Raw genomic sequence first — 22,178 nt, 5'->3', positions numbered from 1 at the left:
TCTAAGCAATCTTTTCTGTTTGAATATTTATGCTATTACAAATATTTTTGACCTATTTTAACAGCTAACATACTTTATATCACTATTTCAGATACTTGCAAATGCACAAAGGAACTGGGGGGGGGAAGGAAGTCAGTGAGTTGAGGAGAAAGGAAGAAGGTTGTTGAATACCTCTGACTCCTGCCCAAATCAAAAAAATCCTTTGTGGGAGGAACAGTGGCTTATCAGGATCCCTGTTCCAGGTTACATGGATCCTAATACTTGGCCTCCCAAGTTCCAAACTCTGGCCCTTGCGCCTTCAGACACTGTTGGCAGGCTAGCCAGCCAGAAACCCAAGCAGAGAGCTTGCCATGGGTTTTAGATTAATACGAATCCAACACTGTGCAACATCAGAACTGGTGTGGTGGTTTGTAGTTTTCCCTCTGTCTAATTACAACTCCGGGGATAAAACAGGTACCATAATACAGCTGGGTAGGGTCTGTGTCCTAGCATCTCTTTGTGAGTATGTTTTTGCAGCCAAGAGATCAAAATCACCTTTCTATAAGCTTAAGACTCTTCTAAAACTCCAACATGCCCTGGCCCTTCTCTCTAAATTGCATCTTGAAATCCAACCCTTCTCCCCAGGCTTAAACCCATCTACATACAAGCCTTGAAAGACTCAACGCCAATATCCACTTAGAATAAATTCTGTAATACTTGCCAGTAAATTCAAATATGGGGTCTTCCAGCAGATTTGGGAAAGCATACGTGAGCAGAGTCTTCCCTCTGAAATACAAATCACTGAGGGGAAGGGGAAAGAAAAGGAACTTTTAGAATACAAGCAATTCATTTGCTACTTTGAGTATCTGTGAAAGAAGACGTGCACTTGTATGCATCTACTTTTGTTTCTATCTCCTACAGAAATTGCTAGAAAAGGTTTTCCAACTGATTCAAAACTCTGTAATAGATATATTTTTTAAAAAAGCAACAAACCCCTCCCTCCATTAGAAACTACCCAACAGTGCTAGAAAAGGGTTTTTATCTACCAACACTGTCACTAACTACTAAAGAGATTTCTGCCTTTGCAACTTCCTTGTATAAGAAAGCAATAATTTTAAATAATAATCATACACGCTATGGTAGAACAGTTAAGAGACTAGAGGCTTAATTTTCCAAGATAAGTTGGCAAGCAATACTACTTTGACACATGCAAGGCTTGTGAATTTTATAGCAATACTTAACAGCATGGAATACTTAGGTCATCAAAAACTCTTATGTGTTTCAGGTGTGCCAGAAAGGAAGCTAACTTACTGACACCTAAGACAACTCCCTTCATTTTCTTCTATTTTTCCCTCTCTCACATCATCAAAACAATGCGGTTCAATCAGACTGTGCTTTTAATTAAAATATACACTGCTTACCACTTATTTTCCATTCATATTCAACAGGACAATATTAAGGGTCTTTACAGATTAAGAAAGCTTGAAAACGGTTTTGGCACTCTTTCACTCTTTTTACAGGTTAGGGACCATATATCTTCTGCCAATGCTCTTTTCTCCTCCCTCAGAGAATCACACCACCACCACCACGATGACCCATGAAGTTTCTCACTGTAGATAGAGTTAATTGTCTTCCTAGTAGCTAGTATAATGCTATGTTTTGAGTTCAGTATGAGAAAAATGTTGATAACACACTGATGTTTTCAGTTGTTGCTAAATAATATTTAGTCTAAAGTCAAGGATTTTTCAGCTTCTCATGCCCAGCCAGCGTGAAAGCTGGAGGGGCACAAGAAGTTGGCACAGGACACAGCCAGGGCAGCTGACCCAAACTGGCCAACGGTGTATTCCATACCCTGTGACGTCCCATCTAGTATAGAAACTGGGGGGAGTGGGGGCAGGGGGAATCACTGCTCGGGGACTAGCTGGGTGTTGATCAGCAGGTGGTGAGCAATTGCACTGAGCATCATTTGTATATTCCAACCCTTTTATTATTACTGCTGTCATTTTATTAGCGTTATAGTTATTAGTTTCTTTTTTCCCTGTTCTATTAAACCGTTCTTATGTCAACCCATGAGTTTTACTTCTTTTCCCCGATTTTCTCCCCCATCCCACTGGGTGGGTGGGGAGTGAGCGAGCAGCTGCGTGGTGCTTAGCTGCTGGCTGGGGTTAAACCACAACAGTAGAAAACCAAAACAGGCCACTTAAAATTCTCACTTTAAATAGAGCATGTTGTTTAACCATTAATTTTTGAAATTTAAAAGAAAATATATCTTTTCTGTACAGAACTGTCTAATTTTGGATAAACATCATTAACTCCACACAATATAGACAACTCTGAACAGGTGAAGCACTTTAAGTATTGGAAAATGGGGTGAAAGAAAAGCAGCAATGATTTCCCAGATTAAGAATACTTTTATTAATAACATTTAAGAATGACAGTTTCGGCAAGTTCAATTTAAGTGTCCACATAAGTTTTTTTTGTTTTTTTTTTTTATACTCCAAAATACCCAACTTTTACAATTTGAAGTTTCAGTGCTTTGAGCTAAAAAACAGGAGCATATAATAGTGAATTCCTGCAACATATTAAATTCATAGATTTGCAAAGTCAGAAGGAATACTAGGATTATCAAAGTTTGACCTCCTATATAACATAGGTTTTGGGCTTCCCTGATTTAACTACTGTTTCAGTCCAGTAACCGGGGGGTTTTCTTTAAGAAAAACACCAATGCTGCTGTTTCATGGAACACAGCGAACAAAATTAGCAAGCAGCCATACTACTTCTTGAGTTTCTTTTGAGCAGCCTTCTTCTTGACCATTTGTAACCTTTTCATAGCATTGAGCTGAGATTCCTGAGAAGTTGGGCCTTTTAGGGAGGTTGACTGATTACCAGTATCTGCTGTGGTTTTGCTTGCACTGCCTCCACTGTTACCTGCAGTCCCACTGTTGCCATTCCCACTGCTCACTTGGCTGCTGGTGCTTGGCGTAGTACTGCTGGGACTAGGAAGACCTACTTTGCTGACGTTGTCACTGCTTACCGAACGGCTAAGAGTGGTTTTCCCCAGTGTCAGAGGTGGAAGAGGTTTCAGCTGAACAGGGTTTGTGCTGTTGTTGGCAGAAGCTATTTTTGACCCTAGTCCTGTTTTGGAAGTTGCCAACCCTGACAAACCCACAGGTTTCTGGTTATTTGAAGAAGCTGCAGGTTTCCCACTGGTGCTCTGTGCTGTTGATCCCAGTTTGGCAGTTGATGGGTTGGCAGAGGAGGTTTTGGCTGCAAAAGCAGCCCATCCTGTAAGGCCACTGGTTGCTGAAGAGGAAACACTTGTACTGGCTGAGTTCCCCGAAATTGCCGCTGAGGTCTAAAATAAATAAAGCACTCTTATTATAGCAGAACCTATTTGTGTAACACATCACAGCAGGAATAGATTTAGTCTCTGCTTCAGTTCTTTTCCCAGGAACACCCAGTGGACAATATTTCATCACTGGTCACTACTGTTAAACTATTAACAAGAAAAGGAAAGGATGCCAGCTGCAGCCAACTTTTAATTTCCCAGCCACATAAAATCAACACTACCTTTTCTTCCCTTTCCTCTATACAGCTAGCAGGCTATCATATGGCATTGTGATCCCCCCCTTAAAGTCTAAAAGATGGTTTAACTGAAGTAACTACAAAATCCCCAGATTTGTGAAGTATAAAAAAGCGAGGCAAGCCACCACCTTTTATTGTTTACTGTCGTTAGCTGGTGTCACTTTTTAACAAGATGAGAGATGCTCAGACAGAAATCAGACACTGAGCCATTAAGTATTGCATTTATTACAGTCTTTTGATCAAAGTAGCAGTGTCTAAACTTTTTCCTTCCCTTCCCTCCTCTTGGTTCTTAGCAGCCTGTACCACAGATACAATTTAAAAAAAACAACAAACCAAACCAAAGTCACTGGACTTCTTTCCTGTAGTCTTCCCATTCAGGTACCGCAAAAGACAAACTTACTGCAAACATGGTTTTCCTTGCCTGCAAAGTGCTATACCACATTAACTGCAGTTCCCACACCTTAAACCCTGTAATCACCAGTTTTCAGATGGCGATACTACACACATTGAATTATAAAACCAGAGTTATACTAACCGGCAGAGTCAAAATGGAAATTAAAACCCTCTATTTGAGTAATACTCCTTCTATAATAGATCCAGACAGTTTCTAAACAGTAAAGATGATGGATGAAATTGGGCCTCACTCTTACAACTTGTTTAGGCACATAAATAACTCTGCTGAAGTGAAAAAAGTTATTCACAAGTGTAGGTGCTTGAGCAATAGCCATCATATTATTCATGATGGTTTTCATCTAGGCAGAGCAATGGCAAACATAACTTTGAGCACATGAATAACTGCTTTGATTCTCAGTTAAAAATGTGTTTTCCTAGGTAAAGGTCATGCTTTGTTAGACTACTATGTTATTTATTACACTGCTTCTGGTTTACCACCTTTGACCAACTTGTGACAATATTTATTAAATAACTTGGAGAAACAGAAACATGAGGCAACATATATATGAAGCAGCAGCCTCCTAAATTAGATCTCTCAAGAGTCAGCTAGTTTCCCTATTACAGAATCATAGAACCATCTAGGCCAGAAATTACTTTCAAGATCGAGTCCAACTGTTAACCCAGCACTGCCAAGTCCACTATTATCATGAGGAGAAGGCTTCTATCAAAATATGCATATATTACTTGATCACAGAGAGCAAATCATATCTTTTATACAATTCATAAAATGGTTTCGGTTGAAAGGGACCTTAAAAATCATCCAGTTCCAACCCTCCCCCCCCCCCCCCCCCCCCCATGGGCAGGGACACCTTCCACTAGACCAGGTTGCTAAAAGCCCCATCCAACCTTATCTTGAACACTTCCAGGGAAGGGGCATCCACAGCATCTCTGAGCAAGCTGTTCTGGTGTCTCATCACCCTCACAGTGAAGAATTTCCTCCTAATATCTAATCTAAACCTACCCTCTTTCAGTTTAAAAACATCACCCCTCATCCTATCACTACACTCCCGGTTAAAGAGTCCCTCCCCATCTTTCCTGTAGGCCCCATTTAAGTACTGGAAGGCTGCTGCAAGGTCTCCTCGGAGCCTTCTCTTCTCCAGGCTGAGCAACCCCAACTTTCTCAGCCTGTCCTCATAGGAGAGGTGCTCCAGCCCCCTAATCATCTTCATGGCCCTCCACTGGCCCCACTTGAGCAGGTCCATGTCTTATGTTGGGAGGCCCCCAAGCTGAAGGCAGTACTCCAGGTAGGGTCTCACCAGAGCAGAGTAGAGGGGCAGAATCACCTCCCTCGACCTTCTGGTCATGCTTCTTTTGATGCAGCCCAGGATACAGTTGGCTTTCTGGGTTGCTAGCACACATTTATGAGAATTTCTACTTGTGTAAAGTATTAAAAAAAATCCTTAAAGTAAATTCTGTTCTCTCCCTTGTAACAAAAAAACACCATCAAGAGCTGGTTGCTTTAGGGACTTACAGTTGAATTGAGGGTGTCGTCCCCGTCCCCCCCCCTCCTCTTTTAGTGTTAAGGCAAAACACTATGCTATGGTACTACTCAGTACACATAGTATAGCACACTATTTTCATTCATGGTTCTTGTGAGAAAAGATTGGTCTAACTGAACAAACAATAATCTATGCAGTGAAATGCAAACTCCTCCTCTAGAAAATTTAAACTACGTTACCTTGACTTCAGTTCTCTTGAATGCTAGAAAAGTTGGTGGGGTCTCAGGTTTTAACTTAATTTCTGGCTTCTTGACCAACGGATCCTTCACAGCTGGTGCAACTGAAACCACTGCAGGAGCTGGTTTTTGAGGAGGTTTTTGTGTCTTCTGAGCCTGTGTAAGTGGTAGGAAAAACCCCACAAATAAGTCATGTGCCCCATAACATTGACTGTTTTGACTGTTAACAAAAAAGCATGAGCATTATCAGATTGCAATCTAGCCTTTACAATTTCAAGCTGAATGGTGCCTGAGAAATACAGTAATAGGGGATGTGGAGGTAGTGCTGAGTATGTTACTAGGGACAGAGTCCAGCCAAAAGGCATACTGAACAGGACTTGCTACTTCAGCATGGAAAGAGCAGCAGTGTTGACACTTAGGGAACAGGAAAGCACTGGGCCTCCACAGAAATAAGGCAAAGACAGGTGAACTTGAGGAAGACAGGGACATAATCCAGCAGTACTGGGATGCAGGCTGCAAGAGTCTGCTAAGTAACAGGTAAAATGGTAGAGTTTATGCTGAAACAAAAAAAGGAAAGGGCATGTTGAATGGCTGCAATGGCTGTCTTGTGCAGTAACTGACCTCAAGCAAACACTCCTCTGAGTTCAAAGGCCTGATGATCATCAGAATAATCATGTATTTCAGTCAGTGATGATAACTTCTAGGCCAGGATCTTACTTACTGCCTTCTTTTCTTGTTTCTTAGTAGAGCCATTTCAATAGATAATTTGCTAAGTTGTCACAGAACAGTTCCAAAACAGAACACATTTTCTGTTGTATAAAAGGGTTTGATTTTAAAATGTCAGAACTAAACTTGTGTGAACTAATGGTTAATGTTTTATGCACCCAAAGATGCTTTCTTACTCTGATCTTTGTTTCTCATAATGAGATGAGTGGGATTCCTGTGGGATCAGAAATAATTAGACTCCTTAGACAAGAAATTAACATGCAGATCAATCAAAACAAAGGGATTTTTTTTCCTGGAATGTGCTACCCTCAGCTTATAGTTGAGTCTGAGAACACTCAACACTTAATATCTGGACAGAAATTTGCAGTCCTGTCTTACAGGAAAACAACCATTCATGTCCAAAGCTGAGAAAAAAACCTAAAACTGTAGGGCTATTGGGTAGACATGTACTAAAAACTGAGTATCACTTGAAATAAAAAAAAGTTTTCAACTGCTGCTTACCAAGTAGGAAATAATCTTATTTCACTACTCTTCTTCACTCAAGTTCTGCTTTTTTAAAAAAGCTTGGTTTAAGCAGCACGTTACAGAATACTCTTTGAGATGCTACATTAAAAAACACAGCTACAGTAAGGGAAGCACTGCTGAGAAAAATGGTTCTCCAACATGCTTCCAAACAGTTCTGCAACCCATAAGATACTCTCAATGTATTAGAAATAGCCTGCTGTATTCAGATAGTGTTCATACGAGACAAAAAACTGACTCCTACCATTCTCTTCATCTGCCTGGTACAGCGGGCACAATACCATACAAGTCGAGGATCATTCACTTCCTTGTCTGTCACCTGAGGTTTATGGCAATCCTGGTGGTAGAGATTATGGCACTCCTGACACTCCACTAGCTGATTCCCAGAAGTAACTGTCATTTGCCTGCAGAGCAAATAGTTAAGAACAGATTATGGAAGAAAGCACTTAAAGGATTATCCAATTGTTACAAATTTTGCAAGGCTTAAGATAAAAACTAAAAATATTTCTGCTTTCACATATATTTTCTACCTGTGGCAAATGAAATATATTCCTTTTCTTCCTGTATGAGTTATTCCTAGTATTTTAGAAAATTTGTATTTTCTAAAAGGTAATTTCTTTCAAGAAAATCTAAAACTTCTATACTGTTACACATGTGTATAAGACACTTGATTTCTCCGTTTGATTTTTGTGCTAGAAATGTAAGTCTCACCTGCTTTGCTTCACCTGGGCATTTTATGGATACCTCACTGTATACCAATTATGACTTCCTCATTATATTATCCTACTCTACATTTGGATAATTTTGCTGTAGGCTGTAGAGCATTATAGTTCAAGAACAAATAATTTCTCAATGACAAGCCTGTAAGAGTGCTTTCTACTACAGAATTTAAAAGCATCATCATCCAAGCTATATACTACTTTAAAGACATTTTATTAGCCATCCTTTTGGTCCCTACTACACAAACAGACACTTGGAAGTCAAGATAATACCAGAATCATGGAAAGATGGAATAGCAAGGATTAACTGTGCAGTCCTGCCTTGAAGCAAACGTGTAAGCTGGTGATGAGGACTTAATTTTGTGTGGGCCTCTGGTGAAAGTAATCACGCTGTATAAATGACAAATTAGTGATATACACATGACTGGGAGTATGTCTGTGAATTAGCCAAATACCATTTTCCTAATGATTTCTTCTTTCAGATGACAAATCAAGCTATTTAATTGCTAAGCTGCTTTTGCTCATATCCCTGAGGAGCAGGTACCCAGGTAACCATGGAAACTCTATTTGTAGATGGGTGGGGAAAGGTAATACCTTATTTCTTTATGTAACAGGAAAATGAAGTCTGAAGGTATTGTCCATATGAATACTAGGACATTTTCTAAGAAATATTTCTCTTTTAAACAGGCAATTTAAAAATGGAGGGAGAAACCTTTCTGAAATTCCAGGGCCCATTATTTTAGATGCAGGATATTTCAAAAGCCATTTGGTTTGTTTCTTATTCCTAAATAAACTGGGTCAGAACAAGCATTGATGTTTCAACCCCATGTCTCAAGGGAGGAGACTCACCCTATTTTAAAATTACAAAGAACAATCCCAGACTGATTAAAAAAACATGAACTCTTCATGCCCAGAAACAAGTTAAACCAGAGTTATTTTTAAATGATAACCACAAAACAAGCCTAATGATTTTTTACCTTCAGAAAACAAACAAAAAAGTATTCATAAAAAATAAGGTTGTTCTTTCAAAACCAGGCTTTTTTAAAGACATATTTTTTTTTGCTTTTTTTGAGAGACAGAGTTCACTATCATCTGCAAACTGGATGTAGTATTTCTTCTTCATAAGAACTGAGAAGCCATGTAACTGATGAGTCTTGTTTTTCTAAGATCTGCAGGTATTGGAGAGGGTGAGGTTATTTTAATACTCCCTCTCTCCTTATACCTAACTTGGTATAAAAGAACAAAAAGAAAAACACCACAGGCATCAACATTTAGTACTCCTAATCACCATGAAAATACATTTGACACTTGGCAAATCTTGAAGAAACATTTAATGTCTCTACTTTAGTTTTTACATCTATAAAAAAGGAATAGTTAATATTTAAAAGCACTCTTGCATTTGTGAACCCACAGCCGGGTTCTTGTTGTCTTCTAAAGCAACATAAATATAAACCCTTTGGCTATGAACCCTGCCTACTCTGCAATTGGACATGATTTTTTCATTCACAACTGAGTTATTAAAAGATGTCATTTTCTAATACTATTCATACTTGAGTTATTTTACAGAGTATCCAGTGCTTTTATATTTCATACATACTGGAATGTTATTATTTTGGCTCAAGATGGCCAACCCCAAAAAGGGCCCATATGTTGAAAGCTGTGCAGTAAACAGTGGAATACTGTCTAATCGTGTTGGATTCAGAAAGTCTGAAGCACGACTACTCTGAAAAACATCCTGTCCAGTGTGAGCTGGAGGTCAAGAACCACCTGAGATCTGTTCCAACAGGTTTCATGTAAAATGGAAACAAATCCTGAGCATTGGGTGACCGTAGCCATCCCCTCTCTAATGGGTTGTTTCTTTCTCTCCTGTGCTTTTCCATCCCTCTGGCATCATGTTAATGAGAGCTATTTTAGTTAGCCAGGATAGATGCATCCTTTGCAAGAGCACTATGAATTTGTGACTACTATTAGCTAGAAGCAACACCTTCAGCAGCCAGGTTAAACATTGACTGTGGAACAGCTAATGGAACCACATAGCTGGCCTAAGCTTTTCAAAGCAAAGTCTGGGCCATGCTAGGCACAGTAGCTGCATTTTCTTTCTTTACCTTCTTTACTTTGTAGGCATTTCTCATCACGCCTGTGTTTTCCTTTGCCAGAGAAGATGCAGAATGAATAATCCACAGCAGCTCAAGACTGTCTAAACAAAACTTTTCTTTATCCCCTCTTGCCAAATAAGTTAATACCATACTGGTTTTAGTAGCATTTTAACATACTGCTGAACAGGGCTTTCCCCCTTTAGGAGACAGGAAAAATGGAATTTGCAGTAAGAAAGGTAAAATTGAAATATTTATTTCATATTTCAAATGTTTCAACTGTTCTTCCTTTTTCAATGTGTATAATAAAAAATAAAACATTTGAGCTAACACATGGGAATGTGACATAAAATCTCATCAGCCCACAATTGGTTAACAGTATAATTAACTGTAACAATGGAAATTTATCCTCCCTGGACTGGAGACACTTCCTTGACCACAGAAATGACCGAAGAACAAAGTTATAAAGCATAGTTTCCCAACTGACTTAAGCTGAGCTAAAATACATACTGCTACCAAAAGGCCAGTCCCACCTTCCTCTTTGTCCTGGCTCTACATTCCTGCATCCACACACATGCCAGCATAAGCATTTACACTCACCAAGGTGACAAAACCCTAAACCTACTGAAAAACCCAAGTGGAGAGCTGATTCAGCTGATCACAAACCTGTGTGGGCAATACACCCCCTAAACAGGACAGGGAAGGAGGTGCATTGGGAGAGCCAAACTGTTCCTTTTGGCAGCAGTGGGGACTTACAAAGATATAAATCATCTGTGAAACCAAATCCTGATTTGAGTGTTTTGATCCCAGGATGGATATTCAAAAGCATATTATATGCTTCTATTAACACTAAATGTATTGTTAGCAGAATGTTACTAAGATCCAATTTTAGAGCCCTTACTGAAAACTAAAAAGAACCTGTCTTGACTGCAAGATATATTTACACTGTTAACTGAAAAAACACGGCTACGTGTAAATTGACGTCAAATGATTATGAAGAGAGGAGCAAGACATACAGATCTCATAACAATACCACTTAAAAATGTTTTCAGAAGAGAACTGATTTTTTTTTAAAATGATAAGCATTAGCCATTAATATTTTAACTTGTTTTCCAGTAATTAAAAATCAGTATTGGTCACGATGGGATTTGCATCATGGCTAGCTTTATTATTTTTCACTTGCCCTTTTCCTGAAGAAGAAAAGTTAGTTTTCTCATTAAGTGTTCCATTTTCAAGAAATCACTCTTATTCATGAAGGATGCTTAAATGTATTATTAATTTTGGATATGTGCTTAAGTGATTTCCAGAATAAGAACTACAGGAAGCATTAACTCAATAGTACACAATTTTTAAAAAAACAAAGGTAACTACAGAATTGCAATGAAGCAATGTTGACTTACCTGCAAACAACACAGGCTAATCCCATTTCCATAGCAAAGTCATCAGCACTGGTTTCCTCAAAGCTAGATAAATCAGGCATGGATAAATCCTTGCTCGTCTGAACTGTAATAGGAGAGGAACGAGCCTCCTGCTTCTCTAGTCTGGGCTTCTTTGGTGTATCAGCTCCTTCAGCAGTATCCCCTTTTATCTATTACACACATACACAGAGCAAATGTGAAAATGCAAAAACCTAATGTATATTACTAAAATGAGAAAATAACTGGAACAATTAGGTTAGCAGTATAAGGTGGTGTACTTTACACAGCATACACACAATGTATTTTCCTTAGATACACATTTTCTTCAAAATATTTATGAATCAGAAGCTCAAGTCTACCTTTTGTACTTTGCCACAAAATCCTTGAAAAAGCTTTAGGAATCCCACATTTCAGCTTGCTACATTTTAGTAACCTCTTATTATCAGGATATTTAAAACACAGAGTCACAGGAAGGGACATTTAAAGGTCCAACCCCCCTGCAATGAGCAAGGAAAACGTTCACAGAATAATTATAACAAGACTTTTGTTAGATTGCCTAAATGGCAACATGATTGGATAATGCAGCTCATAGGCTACGCACCATTAGATGAGTTGGCTTACACTGGTTGAAAAGGAGAGCTTTTGTCTAAAACATCTTCAAGTTTATTAACCAAGTTATTTCATTAGAGAACAAAAACTACTTACTTTATCAGCAGATCTCTTTTCTGTTTCTTTTTTCACCTTTTCTGATGCAGTGGGCTTGCCATTGCTGTTGCCAGAAGGCAAACTAGAAGAAGCTTTAGGCTCTTGCTTACTGGAAATAGGTTTGGTAACAGATACTTTTGGTTGCTCTACTTCCTAAAAACAGAAAAAAAACCCTGAAGGCAAACCCTACATTTGAGTTACTTCCTCGTTTGCAATTAGTTAGATAAAAGGATAGGCAAACAACATGCCATACAACATTGATCATCTATATACACACTTTTTTTTTTTTTTAAACTTTTCTTAAATATTTTCATATTACATTGACAAATTAGTGTGTTTAAGCTGCGGTCAATTATTAAAACCTTCCCTTATCACTCACCTTCCAGAGGAAAAGGCGCTCCTTTTCCAGAGACAGATCCTCTTTGGAACATTAATTAAAAAGGAAAACTTTTCTGCTTTTAAATTCAAAGAGATAATGAACACAAATTTTCAGATAGTTCTGAGGACAAAATTCAATACAAGCTGAAAATTTGAGTTGACATCTGATGTCACCAGACATCAATACTTCATTCCCTCATGGAGCAAAATATTGACCTCCGCTTAATCTCAGTCCATATTCACCTACCAGATTAATAAATTGAGATCTCAACAGAAATCAATAGTTCTTATTAATGACACAATTAGTGTCAGCAATGGATAAGAAGCAAGCGAGTCTGTAAACGAATGATTAATCACACCAATGTGCACAAGCAAGGTACCCCCCCCAGCTTGGTAAGAAGGGAGTAATTCTCTGCTGTATACTGGGATGGGTTCTGAGCTTCAACGACCCCGCACCCAGTTTGCTGACTTCTTTTTGCATCCAGAGTCAGAAATGGATTTCCTCGTCTGCCTGACTGTGGTAATCCTGTGCTCCTTACTCTGTTCTTGGATTTCATGGTCAACCACAAATTAATCCTGCAGCCTGAGAACGCAAAGAAAGGAATTCTTATACATTTTTCCATTTCTAAGCTTTGCAGTCCAGCTGATACTGGAGACACTCAGTCTTCTGGCCTGAGCCTCAGTCTCACCTGAGGGCAGGTGACTACCAGCCCAGCTGTTACTAGAATTGGCTTCCCAAGCCTCTTAGCACTATTATGGGGCTCCCTGCTTCCTCTTTAAACCACAAACCAATGCTTCTTTGAGCTCTGACATCGAGGGCATATGAGAGTTTTGAGACCTGTGTTAAGAGGGAACTGCAGTTTAGGTTTCAGGGAGTTAACAATTTGAATAAAAAGGAGTTAGACCACACAGTACAAGCATGATGTATGCTGTAGCAGTAATAGTGCCTTTTAGTTATTTGGAACCACGTACACATAGAGATGAAATATTACTAATGTATCAGCATACAGATAATCATTAGAACATACCAGGCTGACTTCTAGGCATCCTAGGGGAGAACACTACCTCATTATCCATATGGCAATACGTAGCAGCATAAAGATGTCCCCGCTTGGTTATTTCCATACACTAACCTCAGATTCAAATATTCTCTCTAGCAGGTGTTTAGTGATTTTCAGTATATGAAAAATAATGTTTGTCCATTGGATGGCAATGGTTTCAGCCTACAAATCATTTCTACTTTGAACCATTTGGTGGTTTTCATTCTCATATGACTTCATCAACAGAATTTCAAGAAAAGAGATCCAGCTTTATCAGTAAATAGCTTATTTTGTTTCATAGTTATCTGTGGCAAAAATAATCTGCATTTTAAAGACCTTTTAGCTCTGATTGTAGCTGGAAAAATACATAATTTTGGGTTCACCTTAGATAGCATGTATGATAGTTTACAAACAAAAATGCCAAAACCAATATAAAAGTGAATACAAAAAGTACTATTACAAAGTCACGAGACTTGCAATATAGCGTTGAATATCTCTCTTACAGGTCTTGGTATACCAACAAGGTAAGGATTTCCACACCCCCCCCCCCCATTAACTTCAATTAATCAAACAGATTATGTTGCATAAAAGGGGAACTATAATATGAACATTCCATAATTACTTTTTCTTTTTCCTCAATTTCTGAATCTCTTTTAACTTTTCAGCTATAAAAGACTACCTAGAAATAGCAGGAGCTTTAAAAAAAAACATACAAAAATGACCCATGCTTTCCAATATCAATACCTTCTGAGATGGACGATAGCTTGAGTCAGTTCCTCTGGCCAAAGACTCATCAAGAAGCGCTTTCAGCTTTTCAGCAGAGTCCTTACTCTTAGAATGCAAGAAGCCCAGGGCTTTCAGAAAAATGGGATCAAGCTCCAAGTTCACTGTAGCAGCCATCGTGGTGTCTTTGGAAGAAGGGGGGGGGGTGGTGGCGTTGGAAAGGAAAACAATGACAACTTTATTCAGATGGAGGATAACAGCATGTGGTTAACTATCTCACAGAAGATTTTTTTTTTTGTGTGCATGTAAAATGAAATGATATTAAATCACAGCAAGGATGATACGTGAAGTAATTATCATCATTAGAAAATGACTAATTGTGAATCTCAGAGCTGCGGAACTTGAATTTGGCTTTACATCTGAAGTGACATCAAATTCGTTCTTTGGCATATCTGATGTTCAGAAACTAAACTCATCATACTTATATAAATGGAATCAATATTCCGTATTCTTGATATTCCATACATACAGAATATTGAAAAGTATGCAAAATATGCATAAACCTCAAGAAAAGCAATTACCACCCTCTTCCTTAACATTATTTGCTGATGCAGTGATTTCTATCTCATTGCTCATTTAAGAATAACAAAGAAAAATCTCTCACTTGTAGAAAAATTAACTTTTGAAACTTCTGAAAAGAACAGCTCATTGTAACATATGATACAAGAGATATAAACCAGTAGTATATGATTTTATACATACACAAAAAATCTGACAAAATACATTGTCCATTTTTAAATTTAGCTGAAATGGTGAGAAAATTCATAACTCAGATTGTGATTTATCCAACTCCCCTTGCAATAGCCTAGGTTTTCATTTCAAGCAATGACTAACCAGAGCTCTAAGATGCCACAGTGTCAACGTAAATGGAATAAAGAAAGGAAGAGGTTAGAATGAATTTAAAAATAAAATAATTAAAAAAAATGTTTGCTTCATAGGAACACATTCCTGCACTCTGGAGCCTTCTCTGTTAATTTTTATAATAAAAGCTCTAAGAAACTGTATTTACATCAGAAATTGTCCCTACAAAGACAGATAGCTCTCTAACTTAATCAGTAACTAACACTTAATAATTTAAGAAATAACATGGGAAGGGAAGTTTCCTGCTCTTTTCCAAAATGGATGAGAAGTGGTATTGTTAATTATCCCTTCAAATCTCATTTGAAACGCATCAGGACGTTTTTTTGTTTTGTTTTTTAATACAGTAATCTAGAAGACATTCTTGAACAGGCTTTCATCGGTTCTGTTCAAAAGCCCTGCCTGGACAGCTTTTTCAGCCCAAGCTTCCAAGGTTTTGTCAGATGAATTCCTTTTGATATTCAAGGCAGTGAACTTTTACCTCTCTGGCCAAAACACCAGCAGCGGCAGCCTGCTCCCTCAACACTTTCCTAGAAGTCTCCGGGAACCTTTATCTCATGCTGAGCTTTCACAAGACACCAGAGAATCGCTTGACTGAGATCATCAAGGAGTTCAACATACAGTAGACTTCATAGGGATTTTATCAATGGACCCAGCAGAGAGTTAAGAATCCTCTTCAAGAGCCTCTTCTCTCTTTCTTAATCTTTGCTACTTGTCAAATCATTTGCTGGTGGCCACAGAACTTCTGCTAGTAAGTACTACACACCAGTTACTCTGCTTTTTCACTGATCAAGCAGAGACTGCGGCGCAAGCCCCATAAAGACAATTCCGTCTCTCTCTGATGTTTACAAAAAGTGAATTCAATGTGTGTGGAAAGCACGTACCCTCTTTTTTTATGTCTCTCTCTGATAAATTTTCAGGCTGCTCCGGAGTTCTGTGGGTGGGTTACCTCTCCCATTTCTTTGTTCTGTAAATAAGTCTTCCAAGTTTCAGTACCATATAATCTTAAATTAGGACTCTGCAAAACCTTCTGTTGAGTGACAACACTAGAATTAAAACACTAATTTCAGAAATTTCAAATAATTCCCTGTTAAAAAAATCCTTTAAGTTCTTTTCTGAGGCTTCTTCTAGGAATATATGCTTGTGTACATAAGGAACAAGTAGCCTCAACAGTCATTAGCAGCCAATACAGGATGCCTGCAGTATTTAGAGAACAAGTGTAAGCATACTAATTCCATTTTCATCTTTCTGAAGGTAATGCTTCCCAGATTTATTTGTAGCTCTCGCTGTCTTTAGAAAAAGACATCTATTGTAAAGGAACTGTTAAAATCCAAATTTCAAAAGGGTTCACTGTATTTATTCTTTTATTTGCATATGAAATCACAGGAATTCTTTCTCTGTTGTCAAGGGCGAATTATTATGTCATAGGCTACTACAGTTATAACTAACATCACAAGAAATTTCTCATGGGAAGGGAGGAAACTGGGCTTCTTAAATAGTTCAAGTATGCTCAGTTTAGGCATATATTTTCAAATTAAGAAAAATACCTGTTTGTAAATTGAGAAAGGTAAGTATATTTAATGGAAAGATGAACACATCAATAGCCGTCTTAAAAACAGCATCATCTGAAAAAAGTAAGTTGATAAATATGTTCTCCTTACTGGACCACAATAACACAACTGTCAAACGGGCTAATACCAATAACTGGCCTGGTCTGAAAGGCAAATTATTGCTTTTGGTGGTGGCTTTTTCCAGATGTTTACAGATCAGAACAGTGGTTTGATACCTATAATCCTAAGATCCAATTACATTCATTCATGTTTTCATTCATAAACTGCTCCTCTGGTGGTGAAGTCAGCATATAGCAACTTGATAGCCTTGGAGCAAGAACAGTACAGTGTTTTAGCAATGATACCACAGGTTATTCTGCACAAGAGTTCTCCTTGACTTTCTGGTTGAAGTGGAATCTTTGTATAGAACATAATTCAAATGTTGTTTAGGAAAAAGAAATAGGAAAAAAGTGGGTATGATGCTGTCTTTTGTGCAGCAGTTTGATAATGCAGGTGTGACATTAGAGGGCTGTGTTACAATCCTTGAACGGAGAGCAGAACTGATGTTGCACAAAGCAGTAACGGAAGGGAATACGAAGGCAACTCCTGGAGCAGGGACAGGAACTCAGGTGCACCCTCTTGCAACTAAGCATCAACCCATTAGCCCAGCCCTAAAGGCACCTTTGTCAGGTTAGGTCTCTGACACTTCCTCACTATTGTACAAGAACTGTTTGACAATGGATGGACAAGACCAAATACAAGGTAACAAAACTCTCTGAAGTATCTGAGATAATATTAAAAATCCTACAATGGACAATCATGGGGTGACCTCCCAATGCAGACTACTCTAAGTGGCTTAAATTCCTGTGGGGGAAAAAAAAAGTTAATTAGTGGGTTGTTATTCTTAAAACATCTAAGAATTTTTTGAGTCTCTCATTTCTTCAGCATACTATTGTCTTCTGCCAAATACATACACGCTTAATTGAGCACTATGAAGAATATGTGGTCTTCCAATTTAATAGACCTATTAGACTTCCAGGGTGTAAGAGACCCTTTCTTTTAATTTATTTGCCAGCTATTATTTTGCATGCCTACACATGCATTATCTTATTCATCATAACTTTCAGTTAAATGGATCTATTTATATTACGTTTTCAGGTATGGTAATATTTCCATCCATCTGTTTCTAAACTCCTATTTCTACTATTTTCTGAGACAGGTGTACAATGGAAGATATTTTTCCAAGAAAGTGCACACCTTCAATTTATATTGCAATGCTATTATCAAACCCAATCTTTATAAATTCAGCAATACTTTTATTTTTCACTGACACTGATGATTAAAAGGACTTTCACTAACATATCCTTTTCAGCTACCTTCAACATCGGTAGCAGTTAACTTGCAACCCAGTAACATGAAATAGCACAAAATTCCTTCCAATGCACTCCACTGCATTCATCAATAATTAATTTCACTTACCATCATAATATCAATTCACTCCCGCCCTGCCCCCGAAGCCCTTTGGATTCTTCTGTTCCTCAGGATTTTCTCTCTTCCTGACTAATAACTGTGACAGTGGCAGATTTTGCTTATTTACCAGTAATGCCTTTTCCAGACCACTTTCAGATTTAATGTAAGTCTTAATAAAGTAGATCAAGGAAAATCTTAAAAGCAGGAAAAACTGAACTTCTATCTCCAATTTTTGTTTTAGTATCTTAATCAGGACTTGATTCATGACAATATAATTTCTCAGTTATCTCCCATGAGGGATACTTCAAAACTCATAGACTTTAGTAGTCCAGACAACTGTATTAATCAGTTCTTATTTATTTGACATATTCTCCAAAGAATTTTAGAAGACTGGAGTAAAATCTTGTGCTATGGAGTTACTAGTACTGGCATCCTTCATTTTACATTCTATTCTGCAGCAACTTTTATACTGTACTTTTAAATTAATATCACAGTAACCTGTTTATCCAAAATTTCTAAGATTACACTATTGCCCTATATTTGCTGTCTTCTGTTCCTCACAAACAATACATTATTTAAGTATCACAGAATCCTTCAGTTTGGAAGGGACCCCAAGTGGTCATCCTGTGCAACCTCCTGCTCAAAGCAAAGTCAACACTTTGAGGCCCCAGACTTTGTCCGGTTGGATCTTGAAAACGTCCAAAGACAGAAACGTGACAAACCTTCTGGGCAACCTGTCCCAATGCCTAACTGCCCTCATTTCCTTACTTTGAATTGTAACCTCCCCTGTTCCAAGTTGTGCTGTCTCTTGTTCCTCTGCAGTGCACCCGAGTAGAAAGACTGGCTCTATCCTCTCAATAATCTCCTCCTAGGTATATAAAGGCTTCCATTAGGTCCCCCTAAGCCCATGGTAGATGACATCCAACACTCTCCCTTCATCTTCAGATCTAGTTATTTTGTCACAGAGGACAATCCAGTTGGTGAGGCTTGATTTATCCTTGGTAGATCCCAAGCTGGCTATCCCCAGTCACCACCTGCTCCTTCTTATATCTACAAATGGCTTCCCTCCATGATCTTTCCACAGGTGGAAGGAGTGAGGCTGACCAGCCTGTAGTTCTCTGGATTGTCCTTCTTGCTCTTTTTGAAGATGAACTTAAGACTTGCCTTTCTCCAGTCTTGGGGATCTCCCCAATCTCATGGCCTTTCAGTAGCTTCGTGAAGTCACTGTCAGCTCTCAGCACCCTTGAATTCGGTCCCCTTGGGCCCACAGACTTGTCAGGTAAAAAATTCCCGCTTCAATCCTCTTCCCCAGCTTGTAGTTCCTCCTCTCCTTGAACCTTGCCTTGTGGCAAAAGGCCTGGGAGACCTTATTGGTGAAGTCTGAGCCACAGAAGACATCAACTATCTCACCCTTATCTGTGTCTGCTGTCACTAACACATTTGTCCCACTCAGCAGCAGCACCATGTTTTCCTTGTGAATCCTTTTCCTGATAAACAGCATCTCATTACCATTGACATCTCTTGCTAGTTTTAAATCTAGCTTAGCTTTGGCTTTCCTAACACCATCCCCACATGCCTGGGCAATATTTCTACATTCCTCCTTTGTAGCCTGTGTCTCCACTTCCACCTCCTGTATACGTCCTTTTTTGCACTGGAGCTCTGTCACGAGTTCCGTGTTTGATCAAGCCCTTTTCCTGTTACATCTGCCTTACCTTTCTACAAAATGGTTTTGTCCTCATGAATAGCTGTGCTGCCACAAAAATCAGTTTTACAAAAAAAACATTTATCCAAGTAAATGAGACAACTGTACCTATGCAACCGAGATTCGCTAATCCCTGCTACCACCAAGCTGCAATATTCTGCAAAAATGCACCTGAAGATGCTGTTTAAACAGATGGCGCTCTCATTGGTTTGAGTCACTGGTAAATTCATTAAACGTCCATTTTTGTTTTCACCCTTCCCTAATTCAAGGCCTACCGAAATTTATCAGGTTTACAAATTCCCTACATATCATCCTCGTGGTGATTTCTCAGCGGAAGAGCCAAACTGTAGTTAAAACTGAATTTCTGAATTAGTTACGCCGAAGCCACGACCCGATCCTTTGCAACACACTTGCCGCAAATTTCTCCCTGACATTTCCTTTAAGAACGAAGGAAAGGCCTCTCAAAAATAAAATGCTTAAAAGAATAAGCCGCCACCACCTCTTAATCAAGCAGCACCTTGTTCTACGGTTGAACGTCGCATGCCCTGCGTTACACATACATCACCTCTATTTGCATGGGCTGTTTCTTCCGAACCGCTGCCCCCACCCGCGGCCCCCCCTTCCCTACGGCTCCGCGGCCGCTGCCCGTCCCGGCGGCCGAGGGGAGGCCGATTCCCCCCCCCCCCCCCCGCTCCCCCCACCTCCCGGTGCCGTTACGGCGCTAACGACCGAGTCCGCCTACACCGGGGGTCAAACGGCCCGCACCCCCCCGCCCCAGGGCGGCTCGAAGCGAGGGGCTGTTGCCGGGGCCCTCCCGCAGCCGTTACCGCCCTGAACCGGTTTCCTCAAGGCCGCGGTACCGGCCGCGCCCGCGGGCCCCGGGAGGGACCGTCCCCCCAGAGGCCGGCAGAAGGGTCGCCAGCACCCACGGGGCCAAGGCGGCCGCCTCGCCTCCCCTCACCAGCTCCGCCCGGGCTCCCCCCACCGCACCACAGGGAGACTCAACGCTCGCCCCGCTCCAGGACCGGCGGTAACGGCCGACAAGTGTGCGTGTGTGTCGGTGTGAGGGGTCTCCGGCGTGAGGGGTCTCCCCTCTTCTTCCTCCTCCCAAACCCTCTCTTCCCGGGTCCCGGCAGAGTCGCGTCTGCGCCCCCGCGGAGCCGCCCGCCGCGCTCTTACTGAGGAGAAGGAGGGTGTACGGGATCAGCCGCCGTTCACCGCCCGGAGCCGGGTCCGCCGCCGCGCCGGTCCCCTCACGCAACCAGGGCCCGGAACCAGCCGTTCCGGGCGTGCGCGCCCAGCCCTGTGAGGAAAAGGGGGCGGGGGCGGGGCCCCGCCGTGGCGCGCGCGCAGGAAGGGGCGGAGCCGTGGCGGAAGCCGCCGGGCCGTGTCGGGCAGGGCCGCGTGCGGGGCCGGGAAAGCTCTGCGGGCGGGGCGGGGTAAGCGGCGGTGGGCGCCCGCCTCACGCGCGCGGAGGGGGGGGGATGGGGGGGACGACGGAGCCGTTGGGGGCGGGGCGGGGCTTACCGCCTCGCGGCCGTCAACGGGCCGTTGGCGGCTGAGGGGATGAGGGCGGCGGGTCTCGGCGCCCTCTGCGCGGCCCTGGGGAGCCCTGGTTTTCTGCTTCCTCCTCGCCTTGGGCTCCGTGACGGAGAAGGGCCGGGTCTGCCCCCTTACGCCGTTAGTCCGCTGGTTCGTGAGGGGGACTTGGCTGGAAGCTCCGCGTTGAGGTGTTTATCGGTGACGACCGGTAGTAGTTGGGGGCGGGAAAGGCTCTTGTAGCCTTCGTGTCGTTCATCTGACGGTTGGTGGCTTACGGCTAAGCTTTTGGGGGTGAAAAAATAAAAAAAAGAAAAAAAAATTAAAGAAAAGGTTTCGGTGTTGACTACCAGGTCCGGTTTTTGTGGGCTGACACACTGCTGAGAGAAGCTTGGAGTGGAGGTTTTATGGAGTAGGTCTGCAAAGGAATTTTAAGTCAGTGGTATTATTTTCTACAATAACCGAGTTTTAGTGTGCTCTCTTTCTAAAGTTTGGCTTCTGTTCTTCATAGTCTGTGTCTTACTTTCCTGAACCATAAACAGCTCTTACTTTATTGATATACCTGTCTGAAATTCTGGCTTGAAGCTCTTCGTGAAAAGCTTGTATGCCTCTCTTTGGATTCACTTGAGGATGCAATGGTGGCCCTAAACTCGTACAGCTGATTGATGGTCTGGGTAGAAATATAGCTCCAACGACCGACATTATCTGCCTTAAAGCACAAATATTGCTGTGTACTAAGTTACATATTTCCTGGAGGAAAACTACGTTTTTAAACAACATACTGTGTTGAACGTTTCTCAAACGTTAATGTGTCTGTTTAACAAAAGTTCCGTTTTACCATGTAGTAATCAACAATTAAACGAGATCTTTTTCAGGAGCTGAAAGGAAGAGGATGCTTATGTACTTATTTATTTATTTATTTTTAATTTTCCTGGGAAACATTTGTTTTTGAACCAACAATTCTCTTTATTACGTTGTTAACA

The 22,178-nt window shown here is 40.6% G+C and overlaps 1 protein-coding gene across 4 annotated transcripts; it reads right to left on the bottom strand.

The window, feature by feature from the left end:
• Window positions 1-686: 686 nt before the first annotated feature.
• On the bottom strand, window positions 687-20,965 carry INTS12 (integrator complex subunit 12). Of its 4 annotated transcripts, none has more exons than XM_049815094.1 (8): window positions 15,819-20,266; window positions 14,038-14,201; window positions 11,876-12,028; window positions 11,153-11,340; window positions 7,185-7,344; window positions 5,696-5,848; window positions 3,014-3,334; window positions 687-780 (listed from the first exon to the last, which is right to left on the bottom strand). In XM_049815094.1, exons 2-8 carry the CDS (start codon window positions 14,191-14,193, stop codon window positions 778-780), a joined length of 1,134 nt encoding a protein of 377 aa, XP_049671051.1. In that variant the 5' UTR covers window positions 14,194-14,201; window positions 15,819-20,266; the 3' UTR covers window positions 687-777. The 4 variants fall into 4 exon arrangements, with proteins under 4 accessions (XP_049671051.1, XP_049671049.1, XP_049671050.1 ...); XM_049815092.1 differs by lacking the exon at window positions 687-780 and adding an exon at window positions 20,836-20,965 and having other exon boundaries at window positions 2,370-3,334; window positions 15,819-15,980; XM_049815093.1 differs by lacking the exons at window positions 687-780; window positions 15,819-20,266 and adding an exon at window positions 20,836-20,965 and having other exon boundaries at window positions 2,370-3,334.
• Between the last annotated feature and the right edge of the window lie 1,213 nt (window positions 20,966-22,178).

Source organism: Accipiter gentilis, chromosome 12 (assembly GCF_929443795.1).
Source record: "Accipiter gentilis chromosome 12, bAccGen1.1, whole genome shotgun sequence".
Lineage (NCBI taxonomy): Eukaryota > Metazoa > Chordata > Aves > Accipitriformes > Accipitridae > Astur > Astur gentilis.
Note: the sequence above shows the minus strand (reverse complement) of the source record. Positions and strands in the feature narration are given on the sequence as shown.